This window comes from Lutra lutra, chromosome 4 (genome assembly GCF_902655055.1).
Source record: "Lutra lutra chromosome 4, mLutLut1.2, whole genome shotgun sequence".
Taxonomy (NCBI): Eukaryota; Metazoa; Chordata; class Mammalia; order Carnivora; family Mustelidae; genus Lutra; species Lutra lutra.
The window spans coordinates 126460621-126476853 of NC_062281.1; the positions used below are offsets into that span (position 1 = coordinate 126460621).

Consider the following 16233-nt stretch of genomic DNA (forward strand, 5'->3'; position numbering starts at 1 on the left):
TTCTGTGCCTGACCATCAATGCAGAGGGCAGCCAAATGTCTAATGTGGACAGAACACACTGTGACCTGAGATGGGGGGGCTCGGTGGGGCTGGAGCAGATGGGGTGTCTGACCTGGAAGAGCAGATGACTTAGACTCATGCCGAGCGTCGTGCCGGACATGCGGAGCTTAACAAATGAACCAAATTGGAAAACGCAGGGCACACCCAAGGTCCAGCATGAGGCAGGACCCCCTTTCCCAGTGCAGTGAGGACACATGAGGGAACCGCAGCCCCACCTCCTCACCTCCTCCTGCAGACACATGATCAGGGGATCAGGGGGAAAGGAAACTCTCAGGAGAGACTGAATATTTTCTAAAGGAATTGTTTGATATATTAGTCTAGAGTATGCTTTCAGTCAAACAATATAAAAACTCTTTCTTCCCTTGGCCAAAAGGTGTGGGATTGGGAGAAGGACTGGAATGATGAGGCCCAAAGGAGTTACGTATTCTCTGCTTTAGATGGTGTGTGCAGAAAATTTTGTGACACTACCACATTTATATTATTTACTGGGTTTTCCATTTTAGATATCATACTACCCCATGTCACTTTCTCCCTTTGCATCCTAATTTTTTTTTAAGATTTTATTTATTTATTTGTCAGAGAGAGAGAGAGAGAGATCACAAGTAGGCAGAGAGGCAGGCAGAGACAAAGGGAGAAGCAGGTTCCCTGCCGAGCAAGGAGCCCGATATGGGACTTGATCCCAGAATGCTGGGATCATGACCTGAGCCGAAGGCAGCCGCTTAACCAACTGAGCCACCCAGGCGTCCCTGCATCCTAATTTTTGATAGTTAACACTATCTTTAGTTGCTCTGTCAGTACCTTTGTGTAATTCACATTTCGTACTTAAATCTTTCTTTCTTATTTCTCCAACTTTCGGTGAGGTCTCCGGGTTCCTATTTTGTAGGGTAAGGATGCTTCCATCGACTGCTCTTTCTACCTTCTCAGTTCTTTTGTTTGGATAATTCATGTTTGCCTTCTATCCTGTAACCTTCTTCAAGTCTTATAGTATATGTAGGTTGAGTCTAAAAGGTTGGGTATCAGAAGTAGATTTATGCTACTGAGACTATGAAATCCTTTTCAGTGTGGGGTCACATATCAGTGTCATGACTCCTGCACTTTGTAGAGCGTATTAGCCTCCAGCTGCTGGAGTCTACAAATTCCCATAGACTAAGTGCCCTCCCAAACACCACAGTTGCTTAGTGATTGACTAAAGCAACACAAATCTAAGGTTTTGGGAGTCAGAAGTCCTCCACAGGTCTCACTGGGCTAAAATCAAGGTGTCAGCAGGGCTGTCCTGCTGGGGTTTCTATGGATGAATTTATTCCCTTGCCTTTCCCAGCTATTATAGGTCACCTACCTAGGCTTGTGGCTCCTTCCTCCATATCCAAAGCCAGTTGTTGGATTTCTCTGATCATTCTTCCATCGTCATGGTTTTCTGCGATTGTAGCCTGGAGATGTCTCTGCTACGAAGCACTCATGTGATTAGATGGGGTCTACCTGGACAATCCAGGGTAGTTCCCCCATATCAAATTTCATAATCTTCATCACATCTGCAAAATTCCTTTTGCTGCAGAAGGGTAAGATAGTCACAGGTTCTAAGGAATAGGGCACACGCATCTCCACATTCTGCTCACCACAAATGTTCCTGGTGTTTAAAAAATGACAAAGAATGGATTCTACTTCCTACACTCCATCATTGCTCACACACCATATTTTAATATGCTGCATTTTTTGGACTCTAGTTTTCTTGTTTAGATGTTTTTTGTTTTTAATGGAGTCCTTGTTTTTTGTTAGAAGTATGTTTTCTGTTCACTAAATCCTTATATCTTCCTGCCTTTTACCTCTATCTTATGTGTTATTGAGATCCATTTTAGCCTATTTATTTAATTTTTAAAGATTTTGTTTATTTATTTGAGAGGGAGAGAGATATAGAGAGAGAGCATGAGTGGGGAGGAGAAGGAGGAGCAGACTCTCCACTGAGCAGGGAGCCCGATGCAGAGCTCTATCCCAGGACCCTGAGATCATGACCTGAGCTGAGGGCAGATACTTAACCGACTGAGCCATCCAAGTGCCCCACCTTTTTTTTTTTTAATTTTTATTAATTTTATTTTTTATAAACATATATTTTTATCCCCAGGGGTACAGGTCTGTGAATCACCAGGTTTACACACTTCACAGCACTCACCATAGCACATACCCTCCCCAGTGTCCATAATCCCACCCCCCTCCCAACCCCCCTCCCCCCATCAACCCTCAGTTTGTTTTGTGAGATTAAAAGTCACTTATGGATTGTCTCCCTCCCAATTCCATCTTGTTTCATTTACTCTTCTCCTACCCCCTTAACCCCCCATGTTGCATCTCCTATCCCTCATATCAGGGAGATCATATGATAGTTGTCTTTCTCCGATTGACTTATTTCGCTAAGCATGATACCCTCTAGTTCCATCCATGTCGTCACAAATGGCAAGATTTCATTTCTTTTGATGGCTGCATAGTATTCCATTGTGTATATATACCACATCTTCTTTATCCATTCGTCTGTTGATGGACATCTAGGTTCTTTCCATAGTTTGGCTATTGTAGACATTGCTGCTATAAACATTCGGGTGCACGTGCCCCTTTGGATCACTACGTTTGTATCTTTAGGGTAAATACCCAGCAGTGCAATTGCTGGGTCATAGGGTAGTTCTATTTTCAACATTTTGAGGAACCTCCATGCTGTTTTCCAGAGTGGTTGCACCAACTTGCATTCCCACCAACAGTGTAGGAGGGTTCCCCTTTCTCCGCATCCTCGCCAGCATCTGTCATTTCCTGACTTGTTAATTTTAGCAAGTGACCCACCTTTTTATGTTTTCTTAAAAGCCCCTTTTTGGGAGCTCACCAAGTTCTTGTTCTAGTGTGGAGCACTTGCTTTCTAGGCCCACTGCTCTGTTTTTACCTGGCATTTCTTGTTCTTGAACTCTTGGTTTGGTCTCACCACTTCTTACATTCCACATCCTCATGTTTGTTGTGTTTTACCCCAGTCTCCAAACAACTTGCTGTGAAACAATGCATAAGAGATAACCTTTCTGAGTTCTTACACGTGAAAAATATTCCCCCATCCCCAAATCTTTTACATTGTTTTGCCATCTTGTGTTCACTTCATGCTGATTCCTTATATGCCTGGGCTTTCTAAAAAAAAATTTCCATTTGTGTTTTTTTGTCACTTATTCATATTCTTTTTTCTTACTTTTAGTTGGGTTGTCTTTTACTAGGACTCCTTTTATGTGTGGTGGGTATTAATCCTTTGTAATATATATTGCAAAATTTGCTTCAGAATTTATTTTATTTTTTTTAAGATTTTTAAAAAATTTATTTATTTGACAGAGATCACAAGTAGGCAGAGAGGCAGGCAGAGAGAGAGGAGGGGAAGCAGGCTCCCTGCTGAGCAGAGAGCCCAACCCTGGAATCATGACCTGAGCTGAAGGCAGAGGCTTTAACCCACTGAGCCACCCAGGTGCCCCAACTTATTTATTTTAAAATTTTATTTGTGGATGCATTTATATTCTGTGTTCTTCTGTAACCATTGTTGTCTTCAAGCAAAGCATACCCCTTTTTCATTACATTTAGCCTTTGGTATGATATAGTTTTGTTGATATTGTGAATGGGGTTTTAAAAATTACATTTCTAGCTATTTATTTATGAGGCTGACACACTGCCTACTGCACTAATGAGGCAGGTTCCAGTTATTGTTTATTTAAATCATAAGAAAACGATTGATTTTTATAGGTTAATTTTATGTTTAGCCCTCTTACTCTGTTCTCTTGTTAAGTCCAATAATTTTTCAATTTATTGTCTTAGTTTTAAGTGTAGACACATTTGCCTGCTTAGTGACAATATTTAACAATAATAAACCTCTGCTTATTTTTTGGAAGTTATTGCATTGACTACAGTCTCAAGAAAATGTTGAATAATAATGGTGTCCTGTTCTTCACTTAAATATGAATGCTTCTAATATCTCACTATAAAGTAAATATTTATGATAGATTTCTTGGATATTGCTACTACCATGTTACTAAGGCTTCCTATTCATAACTTACTAAAATATTTTTAAAATTTTAAAGTTAGGAATGGATGTTAATGTTGTGAATTCCAGGAACAGAGTAATTGATTTCCTAAGGTTGAACCACATGTAAATTGAAAGGGTTTTATAGGATTGATGAGTCATTTGCCCCTAGCTCATGATGTTGGTTATTTGGATCATTTCTTAAGAGCTGGCATGGTACAGTGAAATTTTTTACACCCACCACTCTGGTAAACCCACAAAGTTTCTCCAGAACACAAAATAATGCTTTTCCATACAAAATTGTTGTGGTTTTTTGGTGGAAAATATAGAAGACTTTGGTGAACATCAACTTTTTCCTGTCTGACCAGCACAACTTTCTTTGGAAAACTACCTATCCCCAGTCCACAGAATTCTGGTGAGGCTGTTAATCATGGCTTCTCCTCGTCCAGGCTCAGACGTAGGCTCTGACCCAGGCTGGACCATGAGTCCCCTTGGGGGACTTACACAGTGCAGGAGAAACTTCTGACACTTCCATCTCCTTCATCTGAGACCATGGGCACTTTCACAAGTGCAAGCCTGAAGGGGCTGGTGGTTTTATTTTCTGCTCCATGGAATGTACCTATTGAGGGTGAAGTGAATTCTGAGGACAGGGCCAAGTGGTTGAGAGAGAGGCAAAATTTGGTGATATAGTTTGGTCTTTTAGACTTTACTGTGACAGAAGTCCGCCCCCAGACTTCCTGGTTATGTGAATTCACTGCTCCGCACCCCCCCCTTTTTTTTTGATAAAAATGCTTTGCATTGTGTGGTCTATTATTTGCTAGGGAGAGTCTAGGACTACTATCTGTTCCCGAAGTACAAAAGCAAGATTCAGAGTCTTCCTCTTTTAGCAAGAGTTGGTACCAACACATTATATTCAGAAAGGTGCAAGCCAGGTTCCATAAATAACAAGTATGTAGGGAGAGAAAGCAAAAAGAGGGGAAAAAATCGCTGGCATGCTATCCAGAATGGTGTAGGTGAGACCACTGAAGAGAAGATTCTATGCTCAGTTTTAGGTGTTGAGTATATGTGAAGTGCTCAGCAGATTTTTGTTTGTTTATCATATGGAAGAAAACTTGTGTTTGGTTTGCGATTATTTTCTGAGCCATGGTACAGACAGGAATGAAGTTATCCACAGATCCGTAAGCAACAAAGAAGGACATTGCTTCTTGAATGAAAGAGGCTTTTTCTGGATGCCAGTAACCACATGATTTATTCAGAGAGAACAGGCTGAACTTAACTGTGTGCTTCCTGACTTTGATTTAATATAAAGAAAATAGTAAAATTTTAGGAACAAGTGGTTGTGCTCATTGAGTATGAGTTTTCAGTGTACTCTGAAGAAATGGGCAGTGAAGACAAGAGTCTTTTTTTCCATATGGCAGTGGTCTGGCTGTTAAAGGGAAGGGTGCTCCTGAGTTTGGGAAATGAGGAACGAGATGAAAACACTTCTTTGTGGCAGTGATAATGCTCATGAGGCTATTTCAGTGATATCTGGTGGTTTGCTCAAAAGGATTATCAATGATATGCTGTCTCATTTTCAATCTTGAAAGAAAGACATTGGGCTTTCTTGAGAAGACAGCACTCTGGTGAAAATGGCTTACTTGCTAAGAGTAAGTATCATAACATTTGCTTTTTGAAAAATGGATAAAAATTTCAATGCTCCATTATTGGTCATATATTTTTTATTAATTGCTTTACCATTTTAAAGAATGCAAGCAATTCAGCAAAGTACAAAGGAGAAATTAGGAGATAACCCCAAATCCCATACCGTGAGTTATATCCCAGGCTTCACCCTATGCACACATAGAGCCAGAAGGCCAGAGAGATGGGAGAGGTACATCACTAGATAGCATGCATTTTATAAAAATTACATCATACTTTTTAACAGAAGGTCTTCAACTTCATTTTACTTATATTATAAAATCCAATTTACCAGGAGAAACTAAAATGAAAATAAATGTAATTGAATTTAACAAAAGGAAAAGAAGTTGAAAACTGCTAAAATAGTTACACAATTATAAAAAAAAATCATTCAGAAGTTAGAGTCATTATCTTATTTAACCACACATACTAATTTTAGATTCTATTAGTTGACTTCCTGTAATAAAGGGTAAGAAATTACCAGTCTCACTCCCCCCCTGCCACCTTCCAATTTTGCTGGTTATCTTATTTTAATTTTGCCAAGGTTTAAAACACTTCCATTTGGTTCTATAGTTCTAATTACCATAGTTGCTTATAATTATTATACATTTAGACAGATTCAGTGTTCACCATGGGTTTTTCTCATGGCTTCTTCATTACTAAGTTCTTTATTTTGATTCATATATCCAGTTGGGTATGAAGGGCTCATAGGTTTTCAAATTCTTTCATTTATTAACAAGGACCTGTCTCGTGCTTTTAAATGAAAGGCAACTTGGCTAGGTATAATACTCTTTGCTTCTACTTTCTTTCCCCTAGAACTTTATAGCTGTTATTTAATTGCTTTTTGGCACCAAGTATTACTGTGGAGACATCTGAGGCCAATCTGTTTCTGCCTGCACCTTAAGGTGACTTCATTCTTATGCATAACATTTTACACTTGATCTTCGCCAAAAGGCCGAGAAGTGATTACGCATAACATTTTAATCATTGGAGTTCAATATCCTGATCACAGTATGGCTTGATGTTGAAAGCTCTGTGTCATTTCCCCCTGAAAAACAGTGTATTTTTTCAATATATAAATTCAGTTTTTGCTTCATTTTGGCAGAACACTTCTATGTGATATATTTGAATATTTTTTGTTTCATTCATTTGTTTCAAAATTCAGGATGCCAACAGTAGATCATCTTTGTTCTCAGTATCTATTATCATTTCTGAACTTTCTTTAATCTCTTCACCTTTTTATTCTCTGCTCTGTAATTATCTCATGGTAAAAAAAAAAATCTTCTCTGTATGTTAGGTGAGTCTGCGGGTTCATCTCCACTTACCACTGTGTATTTTCCATCGTGTTTCTGGTCTGTGGAGATGTTTATTTTGTTTTGAGTGGAATCTATGCCTTTAAAGATACTTTAAAATATATTCCATCATTTCTATGGGGATGGAGGGCAAAAGGAAAAAAAGGAGGGTTTGTGTGTCTTTTAAATTTTAGCATGACCTGAATTTTTAAAGCTCTTCTATGTCTATCTCATTTTTATTTCTAATGAAGTTTTTCTTGGGTGGGGGGTGGGGGACAGGGAGTGGTTCTCTTCAAGCTTTCTAGAAGCTATTTCTTCCTTGAAGGACCATTTTCCTTCACATATACCTTTACAAGTGCCTTATTGAGTCCTTGTAGGTAAAAAATTTTTACAACATATTTTATTTGGAGTGGCCTTAATTTTACCTCTGTTGTTTCTTCTCTTACTGTGATGGCTAGGATTACCTTTGCTTTGTTCTTTTACTATGATGGCTAGGATCCTTCAACACAATGTAGAATAAGAGTGATGATAATGGGAACATCAATCAGAGTCCAGCTGGGAAAACAGAAACCATTCTAGGTATTTCAACAGAGGAGATTTAATAGAAGAAATTGGTTCTACAGGTGATGGAAGAATAGGGAGTCCAACAGCTGCACTTAACATAACAAAGTATCAGTCATATTTATAAAACCAGCCAAAGAAAAAGACAAATACTAAAATGATGAAGTCACCCAAAGATGAGTAACAGCAGAGCAATTTATTGCCCTGGAGGAAAAAAAGGAAGAGTGGGGTTCACAGAGCTGAGAAGCAAGGGCTACCTAGTGGAGAACTGTAACAGTGACCAGGAGCTGGGACAATGGAGAAGACTCCAGCGATGGTACAGAACAGAGAGAGAGATAGGGAGGGAAACACTCTGCATATACCTTTCTGCTCCCTTCTCTGTCTTACCATCACTTCTTACTGGTCAGATCTATCTGGTTGCTAGAGGGCTAGGGTGCCTTGGAAGAATGTCCTCCACCTTGCAACGAAACAGCCATTTGCTTGGGAGTATAATTCTAAGATTAAAAATAGTCATTGAGAACTTTGGAGACATTACTTTTCCATTTTTATGTCTCCTCTCTTTAAAACTTCAGACAATTATGTCTCAAGGGTGACCTCCCATGTTTCTTAACTTTTCTCTCATATTTTTCTATCTCTACCATTTGAGTATAAATTCTGAGATTTCCTAAACTCTATCTTCCAGATCACTAACCTTCTATTTAGATCCTGTGTACTCTAAAATTTATTACCTTTGCATAATTGTTTTTTGAAACATCTTTACAAAGGTATAATGTACTCATTTTTAAGTACAAAGTTCAATGAGTTTTTGCAAGTGTAGACAATCAAGATGCTTTTTAGATGCACTTATGTTGCTGCTTGTGTCAGTAGTGTGCTCCTTTTTCCTGGTGAGTAGTATTTCATTGCATGGACATAGCATCATTTGCTGATCTGTTCATCTGCTGTTGTTTCTTTGTATTGTTCTCATTTTGGGACTGTTGCAAAGTTGCTGAACATTTATGTCTTTGTATAAGCATATGTTCTCATTATCTTGGGTAAATACCTAGAAGTAGAGTGGGTAATCATACGACAAGTGAATGGTCAACTTTGTACAGACAGCCATACTATTTGGCACAGTGGCTGTGCCATTTTACGTTCCCACTGGGAATGCATGACCCTTCCATCCAGTTGCTCTCCATCCTCACCAACACTTGGCATTACCAGTGTTACTTATTTTAGTCTTTCTGTGGGTATGTAGTGATATCCAATTGTGGTTTTAGTTTGCAATGTGCTAGTGAACAGTGTTGTGATATTGAGTATCTTTGAAGGTATTCAGAATGGATTTGCTACTCCAGTTCCATGACAGTGTCCTTGAAAATGCACTGTCTGCTAGTCACTACACTTCAGGAAAATCTGTTTAAGTCTAGGTTCTGTTGGAATTGTGAAAAGATTGTGAAAATTGTGAAATTGTGAAAAGATTCTGCCTTTCGGCTAATCATATTTTCCACCTAAAATGACATTAGTAAGTGTGGTGGGTAGGATAATTTCTCTCTCTTCTCCCTCTGCCCCAGAGATGTTCATGCCCAAATTCCCAGAACTTGTGAATGTGATAGGTTATATGGCAGAGGGGAATTAAGGTTGCTCATTAGCTGACCTTACAATAGGGTGAATAGCCTGGACATCCAGGTGGCTCAGTAAAGTCACAAGGGTCTTTAAATGTGAGAGGGAGGAGGAAGAGGAGCTTAGAGGGATGCAACATATAGACCCAGCTCAATATTGCTGGCTTTGAAGATGGAGGAAAGGGGTCTTCTAGAAGCTGGAAAAGAAACAGACTCTCCCCTTCAGTCTCTAGAAAGAATACACTCCTGCTTATATGTTGATTTTAACCCAATGAAACATATTTTTAATACCAGACTTCCAGAGCTGTAAGATAATGCATTTATGTTGTTTTAAGTCACTAAGTTTGTGGCAATTTGTTGCATTAGCAATAGAAAATTAACATATTGAGGTAATAATTTACTGTTACAGTTGCTACCACTGAACCATCTGCAGCTTATTCACCAACACTTTATCCCCTTCCAAATTTCCTTTTGGCCATTTCATTAACCTCACCATTAAGAGATGACAGAGACTCTAAATTTAATGATTTGCTCAATTTTAGGTTGTATTATCACAGCTTCAAGAAGATAGCTTGATGGCAAGAGTAAGTCTAACCAGGAGTTAGAATTGGTTTCAGCTACCCATCCTTTCCCCTATGCTCAGTAACTAATGTCTTCTGTTTCCTGCTTATAGTCCAGAAAAGATTAGAAGTAAGACAGCAGGTACACTGAGGTTGGTGACCACACTGATACTGTTTTGTTTGTTTGCTTGTTTTTTGCTTATGGTAAGTTATTTCAGTTTGTGTCAGTTACAAAGCATTTGAAGTGAGATCAGTGCAAGATCTTTATCAGAGGAATACAGTGTATACACAGGAGTACTGGTGGGTGTACTAGTTTGTTACCACAGAGTGGGCAGCTTAAACAGCACAAATTTATTTTCTCACAGTTCTAAAGGTTAGAAGTCCAAGATCAAGGTGTTAGCAGGGTTGGCTTCTTTTGAATCCTCTCTCCTTGACTGGTAGAGGGCCATCTCCCTCTTATGTCTCCACATGGTTTTTCTGGGCCTGCATTTTCTATGTCCTCATCTCTTCTTACAGATTCACCAGTTGTCAGATTAGGGCCCATCCATAGGACCTCATTTTACCCTAATTAAAGATCCTAACTTCTGGGGTGCCTGGGTGGCTCAGCTGGTTAAGCATCTGCCTTTAGTTCAGAGCCCCACATCAGGGTCCCTGCCCAATGGGGAGCCTGCTTCTCCCTCTGCCTGCCCTTCCCCTCCACTGCTCCTGCTCTCCCCCCCAAATATAAATAAAATCTTAAAAAAAAAGGGTCCTGCCTTCAAATATAGTCATATTCTGAGCTACAGCAGGGAGGACTTCAACATATAAATTCTGAAGAAACACAATTCAGCCCTTATCAGAGAGCCCTTATCAAAGGCTATTAAGTAAGGCATATGGAAAATGTTCAAGAAAACTAAAATGAAAAATATTTAACTTCACATCCAATATTTGTGCATAAGAGAAAATTTAAATGGCTTTCAAATGATGATTTGGAGTGAAGATATGCCTAGATTTTTGTAATTAGTTGTATATAGAAATGAGAAAACTGACATTTTGTGTTAAGCCCTGACAATGATAAAATAAAGCAAACACTGGTATAAAGATAGTAAACATGGTGTTTTAAAGTACATCAATATTTACAAATATTTGCAGTAATAATCCTAACAATAAAAAATAGTAAGCTGTTAAAGTAATTACCTAAAACATCATTTCTTGAGGTGAAGGACAACTACAGAAACACACACTAATCAACCTGGCTGAAATCAAAAGAGGTAATGTGAATTCAACAACACTTCTGAAAAAAAAAAGTAAAAATTTCGGGTGCCTGGGTGGCTCAGTGGGTTAAAGCCTCTGCCTTCAGCTCGGGTCATGATCCCAGCGTCCTGGGATCCAGCCACACATTGGGCTCTCTGCTCAGCAGGGAGCCTGCTTCCTCCTCTCTCTCTCTCTCTCTCTCTCTCTCTCTGCCTGCCTCTCAGCCTACTTGTTATCTCTAGCTGTCAAATAAATAAAATCTTTAAAAAAAAAAGTAAAAATTCATAGTTCATTGTTCCAATATAAGGAGATGTCTCTTGTAGTATCAATCATTTAACTATGAATATTTTCAACATTCTGTTAAGAGTAATTTGGAGTAAGAGCATGAGGAAGAAATAGATCCACTTTTTAGAAACTGTGGAATGAATTTATTAGTTTCTTAATATACACTCAGTTGGACTTGATTGGTGGATGTTTCTCTCCTATTACTGTTCCCACTACCACAGATCAACCCAAATGCCTAAAAACTGGAATCTTTAAGCATCTATAGTATCTGCAGAAAAGAAATCGGGAGGTAAGGGCACCAAATAGAATACAAGACTCAATAACTGTTTTATCCTTTGAAGATACTTTAATTTTGCTGTTATGATTACTTAAAAAACACAGTTGTTTTCAGCATTTCCTAGCTACAGTGGTGCATAGGAAATTCCATTCTAAACAAAGAATTAATTAATGAAATAACAACACACCTTAACATTTTACATTGATAGGTTACAGTTTACAAGGTGCTTTCACATACATTATTTCATTTGATTCTTACAACAAGCAGATAAAACAGTGGGGAAAAAAATGATTTTTTTTTTTTTTTTTTTTAGGCTTTTGATGAGTATTTTCAGGCCAATGGGCAGTCAATACAAGAACATATCAAAAAAAAGACAGCAATACCCACAAGCCACAATATCTTTTTTGGTAGGTTGACAGTTTGATATCAATTGGGTTTTTAGCATCAGTGAAGGAGGAAGGAATCAAAAGAGACATGAAGTCCTTGTGATATTCAAAAAATTTTAAGAACACTGTAAGAGATAAGGAGAAGAAAGAGAAGAAAGGCCCTAAAATATCACCTTACCAAGACTTACTTCAAAGCACATTATCCCTTCAAACTGTCAAATAAAAAGAATCTTGTCATGACATGTGAAAATTAGAAAAGACCTTAGAAATTGCCTAATGGAACTCATTTTGTAGAGCTAAGGTCAAGGTCATCCTGTGACAGACAAGCCTGAGACCCAAATGTCTTGACTTTTGAGTCAGGGGTCCTTCCTCTGCAATGCCATCTCCTTATTATTTACTGAGGAAAAATGTCATTTCTTCTGTTTCAAATAATGTGATTTTAGGTTAAATACTGATTTCTTATTCAAGTTTTTATTTCATTTTGGCTAAACTGTGGCTGAAACTGTGAGTTTTATATAACTTTAAGATATTCTAATTCAGTGTATTTGATTGGTTGGAAATAGACTCTCTTGGCATGTCAGAGAGCTTGTTCATGTCCTTTAAATGGAGAGTAAAATGGGAATGGTGAAATAGCCCTCAAAACCAATGTACGCCTAGGGGTCATCTACCTAGGCAGAGTCCAAATCTTTTTAATTGCTGAAAACTAAAGCGTAATAATCAAAGTGTCATCCCCATGATTTATTAAAATAATTTCACAATAATATACAATAAAGCTACCATAGAATTTGTAGCATACACATAGAATACAATGATCAGCATGTTCTTGGGCCAAAAACTAATTAAAGCATTTTATACAAATGATGTATTAAATTTATTAACATGATGATATATTTTTGTCACATAAAACTTGATACAGCAAAGTATTTCATATTTTCCTTGCACATTTTAAATATAGGTGGACCAACTGAAATCAGCATCAGCTTTTAAATGACATAACCATGCAAAAACACTTGACAACCTATAGATGTACAGATTGATGCAGAGAATATTTCAGACAGGCTTTTTTCAATGTCTTCAAAGGTTTTATACAGGGGTGTGGTACAGAGGAAAAGAAGTAGTCAGTGACCTGCACCAATAATGAAGCAAATAGAATGCTTATATATACATTAAGATCGGTTTGATTAAAAACAACTTATATGCATGTAATTGATCATAAAAAATGAACACAGTTTATTTTTGACTTTTGGTGTGTTGTTTTAAGATAGGTCACTGACACACGGAGATAAAACCAGATGGCAAAATTTAAAAGCAAAGACAAAAATATTTAAAAAACAGAGTTAAGCCATGGATTCTCAACAAACATTGAACTAAGTGTGCAAGAGTGCCTGAAATTTCCACGTGATAGCAATGTTGTTGGCAAAGAAGTATAAAAAAATTAAACTCAAATACTAAAATTGTATCTGCATGATCATACATTCTGTTTACTGAAAGAAAAAGGCTTGAAATTCTGACATGTCTAAAAATATCACACCTCAAAATTAAAACACAATTGTGGCAGTTTTAAAAAAAACTTTGTCCCTTTCCCTCATTGATGAGGCACAGGATGAAAGCCGAAGCTTCAACAGTGCCTCTCCCTCAGGCTGACAAATAGAGTACATCAGAATAACCTGGCAACAATTCCTTTTGTTCTTAACAAAACATTACTGCAAAACAAAGCAAAGTGAAACAAAGAAAAACCTCATATAAATAAGAGCATCTCTATACCATTTACAAATATCAAGCCATTTGTTTGACTCAGAAGGTATTTGTCCACATTAATGTTTTTAATTCTTTTCCTTTAAAAAGTTTACAATGAGGACTATTTGAGAAACTTAAAAATTGTCACTTTCTTCTCCAGTCACCTTCTGTTAAAATACTGGCTAAAACGCTTATGGAGAAGTGAAGGCTTAGAAATCTTAGAGCTAGCTCTAATACCTACAGAAGTGCTGGTACCAAGTGATGATCCATAGCATTAGTTTTTCCTGTGAATGAGACACATTTGTCACACTGCACTGCACTGATGATACAAAAGGTAGTGAAGGGAAATAGAGCCTCTGATCTCTAGGAATTCAAACTGCTGGGGCTAACTACTCAATGTTAGTCTATCCAAGTGTCTTGCCAGAACAGTGAATTCTACGAAAGTTATTGTTTTGTTTTGTATAAACTGCCTTGTTGATGAGACAAAAACTGTCTTCAAAAATTGTCAAAAGTTTTGGCAAAACTGAGTCTGAGCTACTCAAAGTAAAAATAGTTATTGGAAGTATATCCTCAAGCCACTGACCAACAAAAATAATGGCAAGAACTACCAAAGTCAACACTTATCCTTCCTTGGAAATATCACAGAGCCATAACACTGCCCATCCGAAACGCCAACAAAATAAAGTGGAGTACTGTTTGGAGAAAAACTGATGAAAATGAAAAAGGAAGAAATGGACGTAGGGCAGGAGAACCAAAGGGAAGCAGGAAAGTGTCTAGTTGTGTGTTATGGCACAGACAATGCTTTGCTTAGCGGTGCCTTGTTACAGAGGTGGATGCAGAGCGCACACACGGATGGCAATAAAGACCTCACTCAGTCGCTGGAATGACGGAACTAGGTAACTGCTTCAACAAGGACGGTCTCAGCTCCACCGTATCTCCCAACAGAGTGCAAAGACTGAGTGTGAGTTCTGATGTCATCTTGTTGCTCGGCTTTAAAATTCACAAAATTCTTTTGCACATTTTTCTGTTATAGAGACGCGGATATCTTCTTCTTCATAGTCATCAAAGTTGCTGGTATCTCCAGAGCCTCTGAACTTTGGTATGAATGGTGCTTCAACCTACATTTGAGAAGGAAACGTAACTGTGATATTACGATTTATAATAGGAAAAATATATTTGGTTTTCATCCCAGTCCTGAGCACAGAGCTCTTTAAACTCTTGGACTTCATAAATGTTATGTTAATGAGATGACTTTTGGAAAGCCCCTAGCTAACCTAAGGATGGGTGCTGATTAGACACTTGGAACTTTCAGTCTTAGCCCCTGACCTCCAGGAGGGAAGAGGGGTTGGAGACTAATTTAGTTGCCAATGGCCAATGATTTAAACAATCATGCCTACGTAATGAAGCCATAAAACTTCACAAGGAAGGGGTTTGGAGAGTTTCCAGGTTGATGAACAAATGGGGATTTGGGGAGAGTGTTGTGCTTGAAGGTAGCAGGAAGCTCTGAGCCCTTCCCACATACATGTCCTATGTATCACTTCCACCTGGCTGTTCTGAGTTACATTCTTTTATAATAAACTGGTAATAGTAAGTGAAGTTTCTGAGTTCTGTGAGCTGCTCTAGCAAAGTAATTGAAACCCAGGAGGAGTTTGTGGGAATCTCTGATCTATAGCCTCCTAGTTAGAAGCACAGGTGGTTAGACTTGTGATGAATGTCTGAAGTGGTGGGGGCACTGAGTGAGGACTGAGCCCTCAACCTATGGGGTCTGATGCTATCTCCAGGTAGATAGTGTTAAGACTTGAATTAATTGTGCGGTGGTGGTGTGTGTGTGTGGCGAGGAGGACACACGTATTGGAATAATAAAGAAGAAAAATGAATGCTTGGGAGTTTCTAAACACCCAAAGAAAATACATTCCCACTATTACTATATGGTAACATCTTTAAATGCCTTTAAGTCCTTAAATGATAACAGCATTAGAAAAAGCAGCAAACGGTAGGTTTGCTATTATCTCAACATTTTCATTCAAGGAATGGTCCAATACTTAAGAGATGTCTAGGATAATTAACCAATGGTATCAAAATGCCGGCACTTCAGGTTACAGAATTCTAGATTTTTCTTTATCAGTTCCTTCCTTTTTAAAAATTTTATTTATTTGAGAGAGAGAGGGTGTGAGCGAGCAGGGGGAGGGAGGGAGAGGGAGATAAACTCAAGCTGATTCTGTGCTGAGCCTGATGTGAAACTTGATCTCATGACCTGAGCCGAAACCAAGAGTTGGATGTTCAACCAACTGAACCACCCAGGTGACTCATGATTCCCCGCTTCTGATACAGAGTTTTTTCTAATATGTAAACCAGTGGTCTCCAAAGTTTTTTGATTTATATACCTTTTAATAAAGCATTTTTGAGTATAAATCACCAAAATATGTGTAGCTATTTATAAATTATTTACTCACATAAGTATGTTAGTATAAGATACATACACAAATAAGACATTTAAAAAGAACAAGGTAAAAAGACCATAAGACTGGGAAGTCCAATATCATCTT

General features: G+C 38.1%; 1 protein-coding gene across 6 annotated transcripts in view; it reads right to left on the reverse strand.

Annotated features, from left to right (window-relative positions):
• Positions 1 to 11613: 11613 nt before the first annotated feature.
• Positions 11614 to 16233, reverse strand: part of PRKACB (protein kinase cAMP-activated catalytic subunit beta) — a 125884-nt gene continuing 121264 nt past the window's right edge. For all 6 annotated transcript variants that reach the window (XM_047725227.1, XM_047725224.1, XM_047725225.1 and 3 more), the window contains one exon: positions 11614 to 14805. In XM_047725227.1, coding sequence (XP_047581183.1) covers positions 14680 to 14805 — 126 coding nt within the window. In that variant the 3' untranslated portion in view covers positions 11614 to 14679. The remainder of the gene's footprint in view (positions 14806 to 16233) is intronic.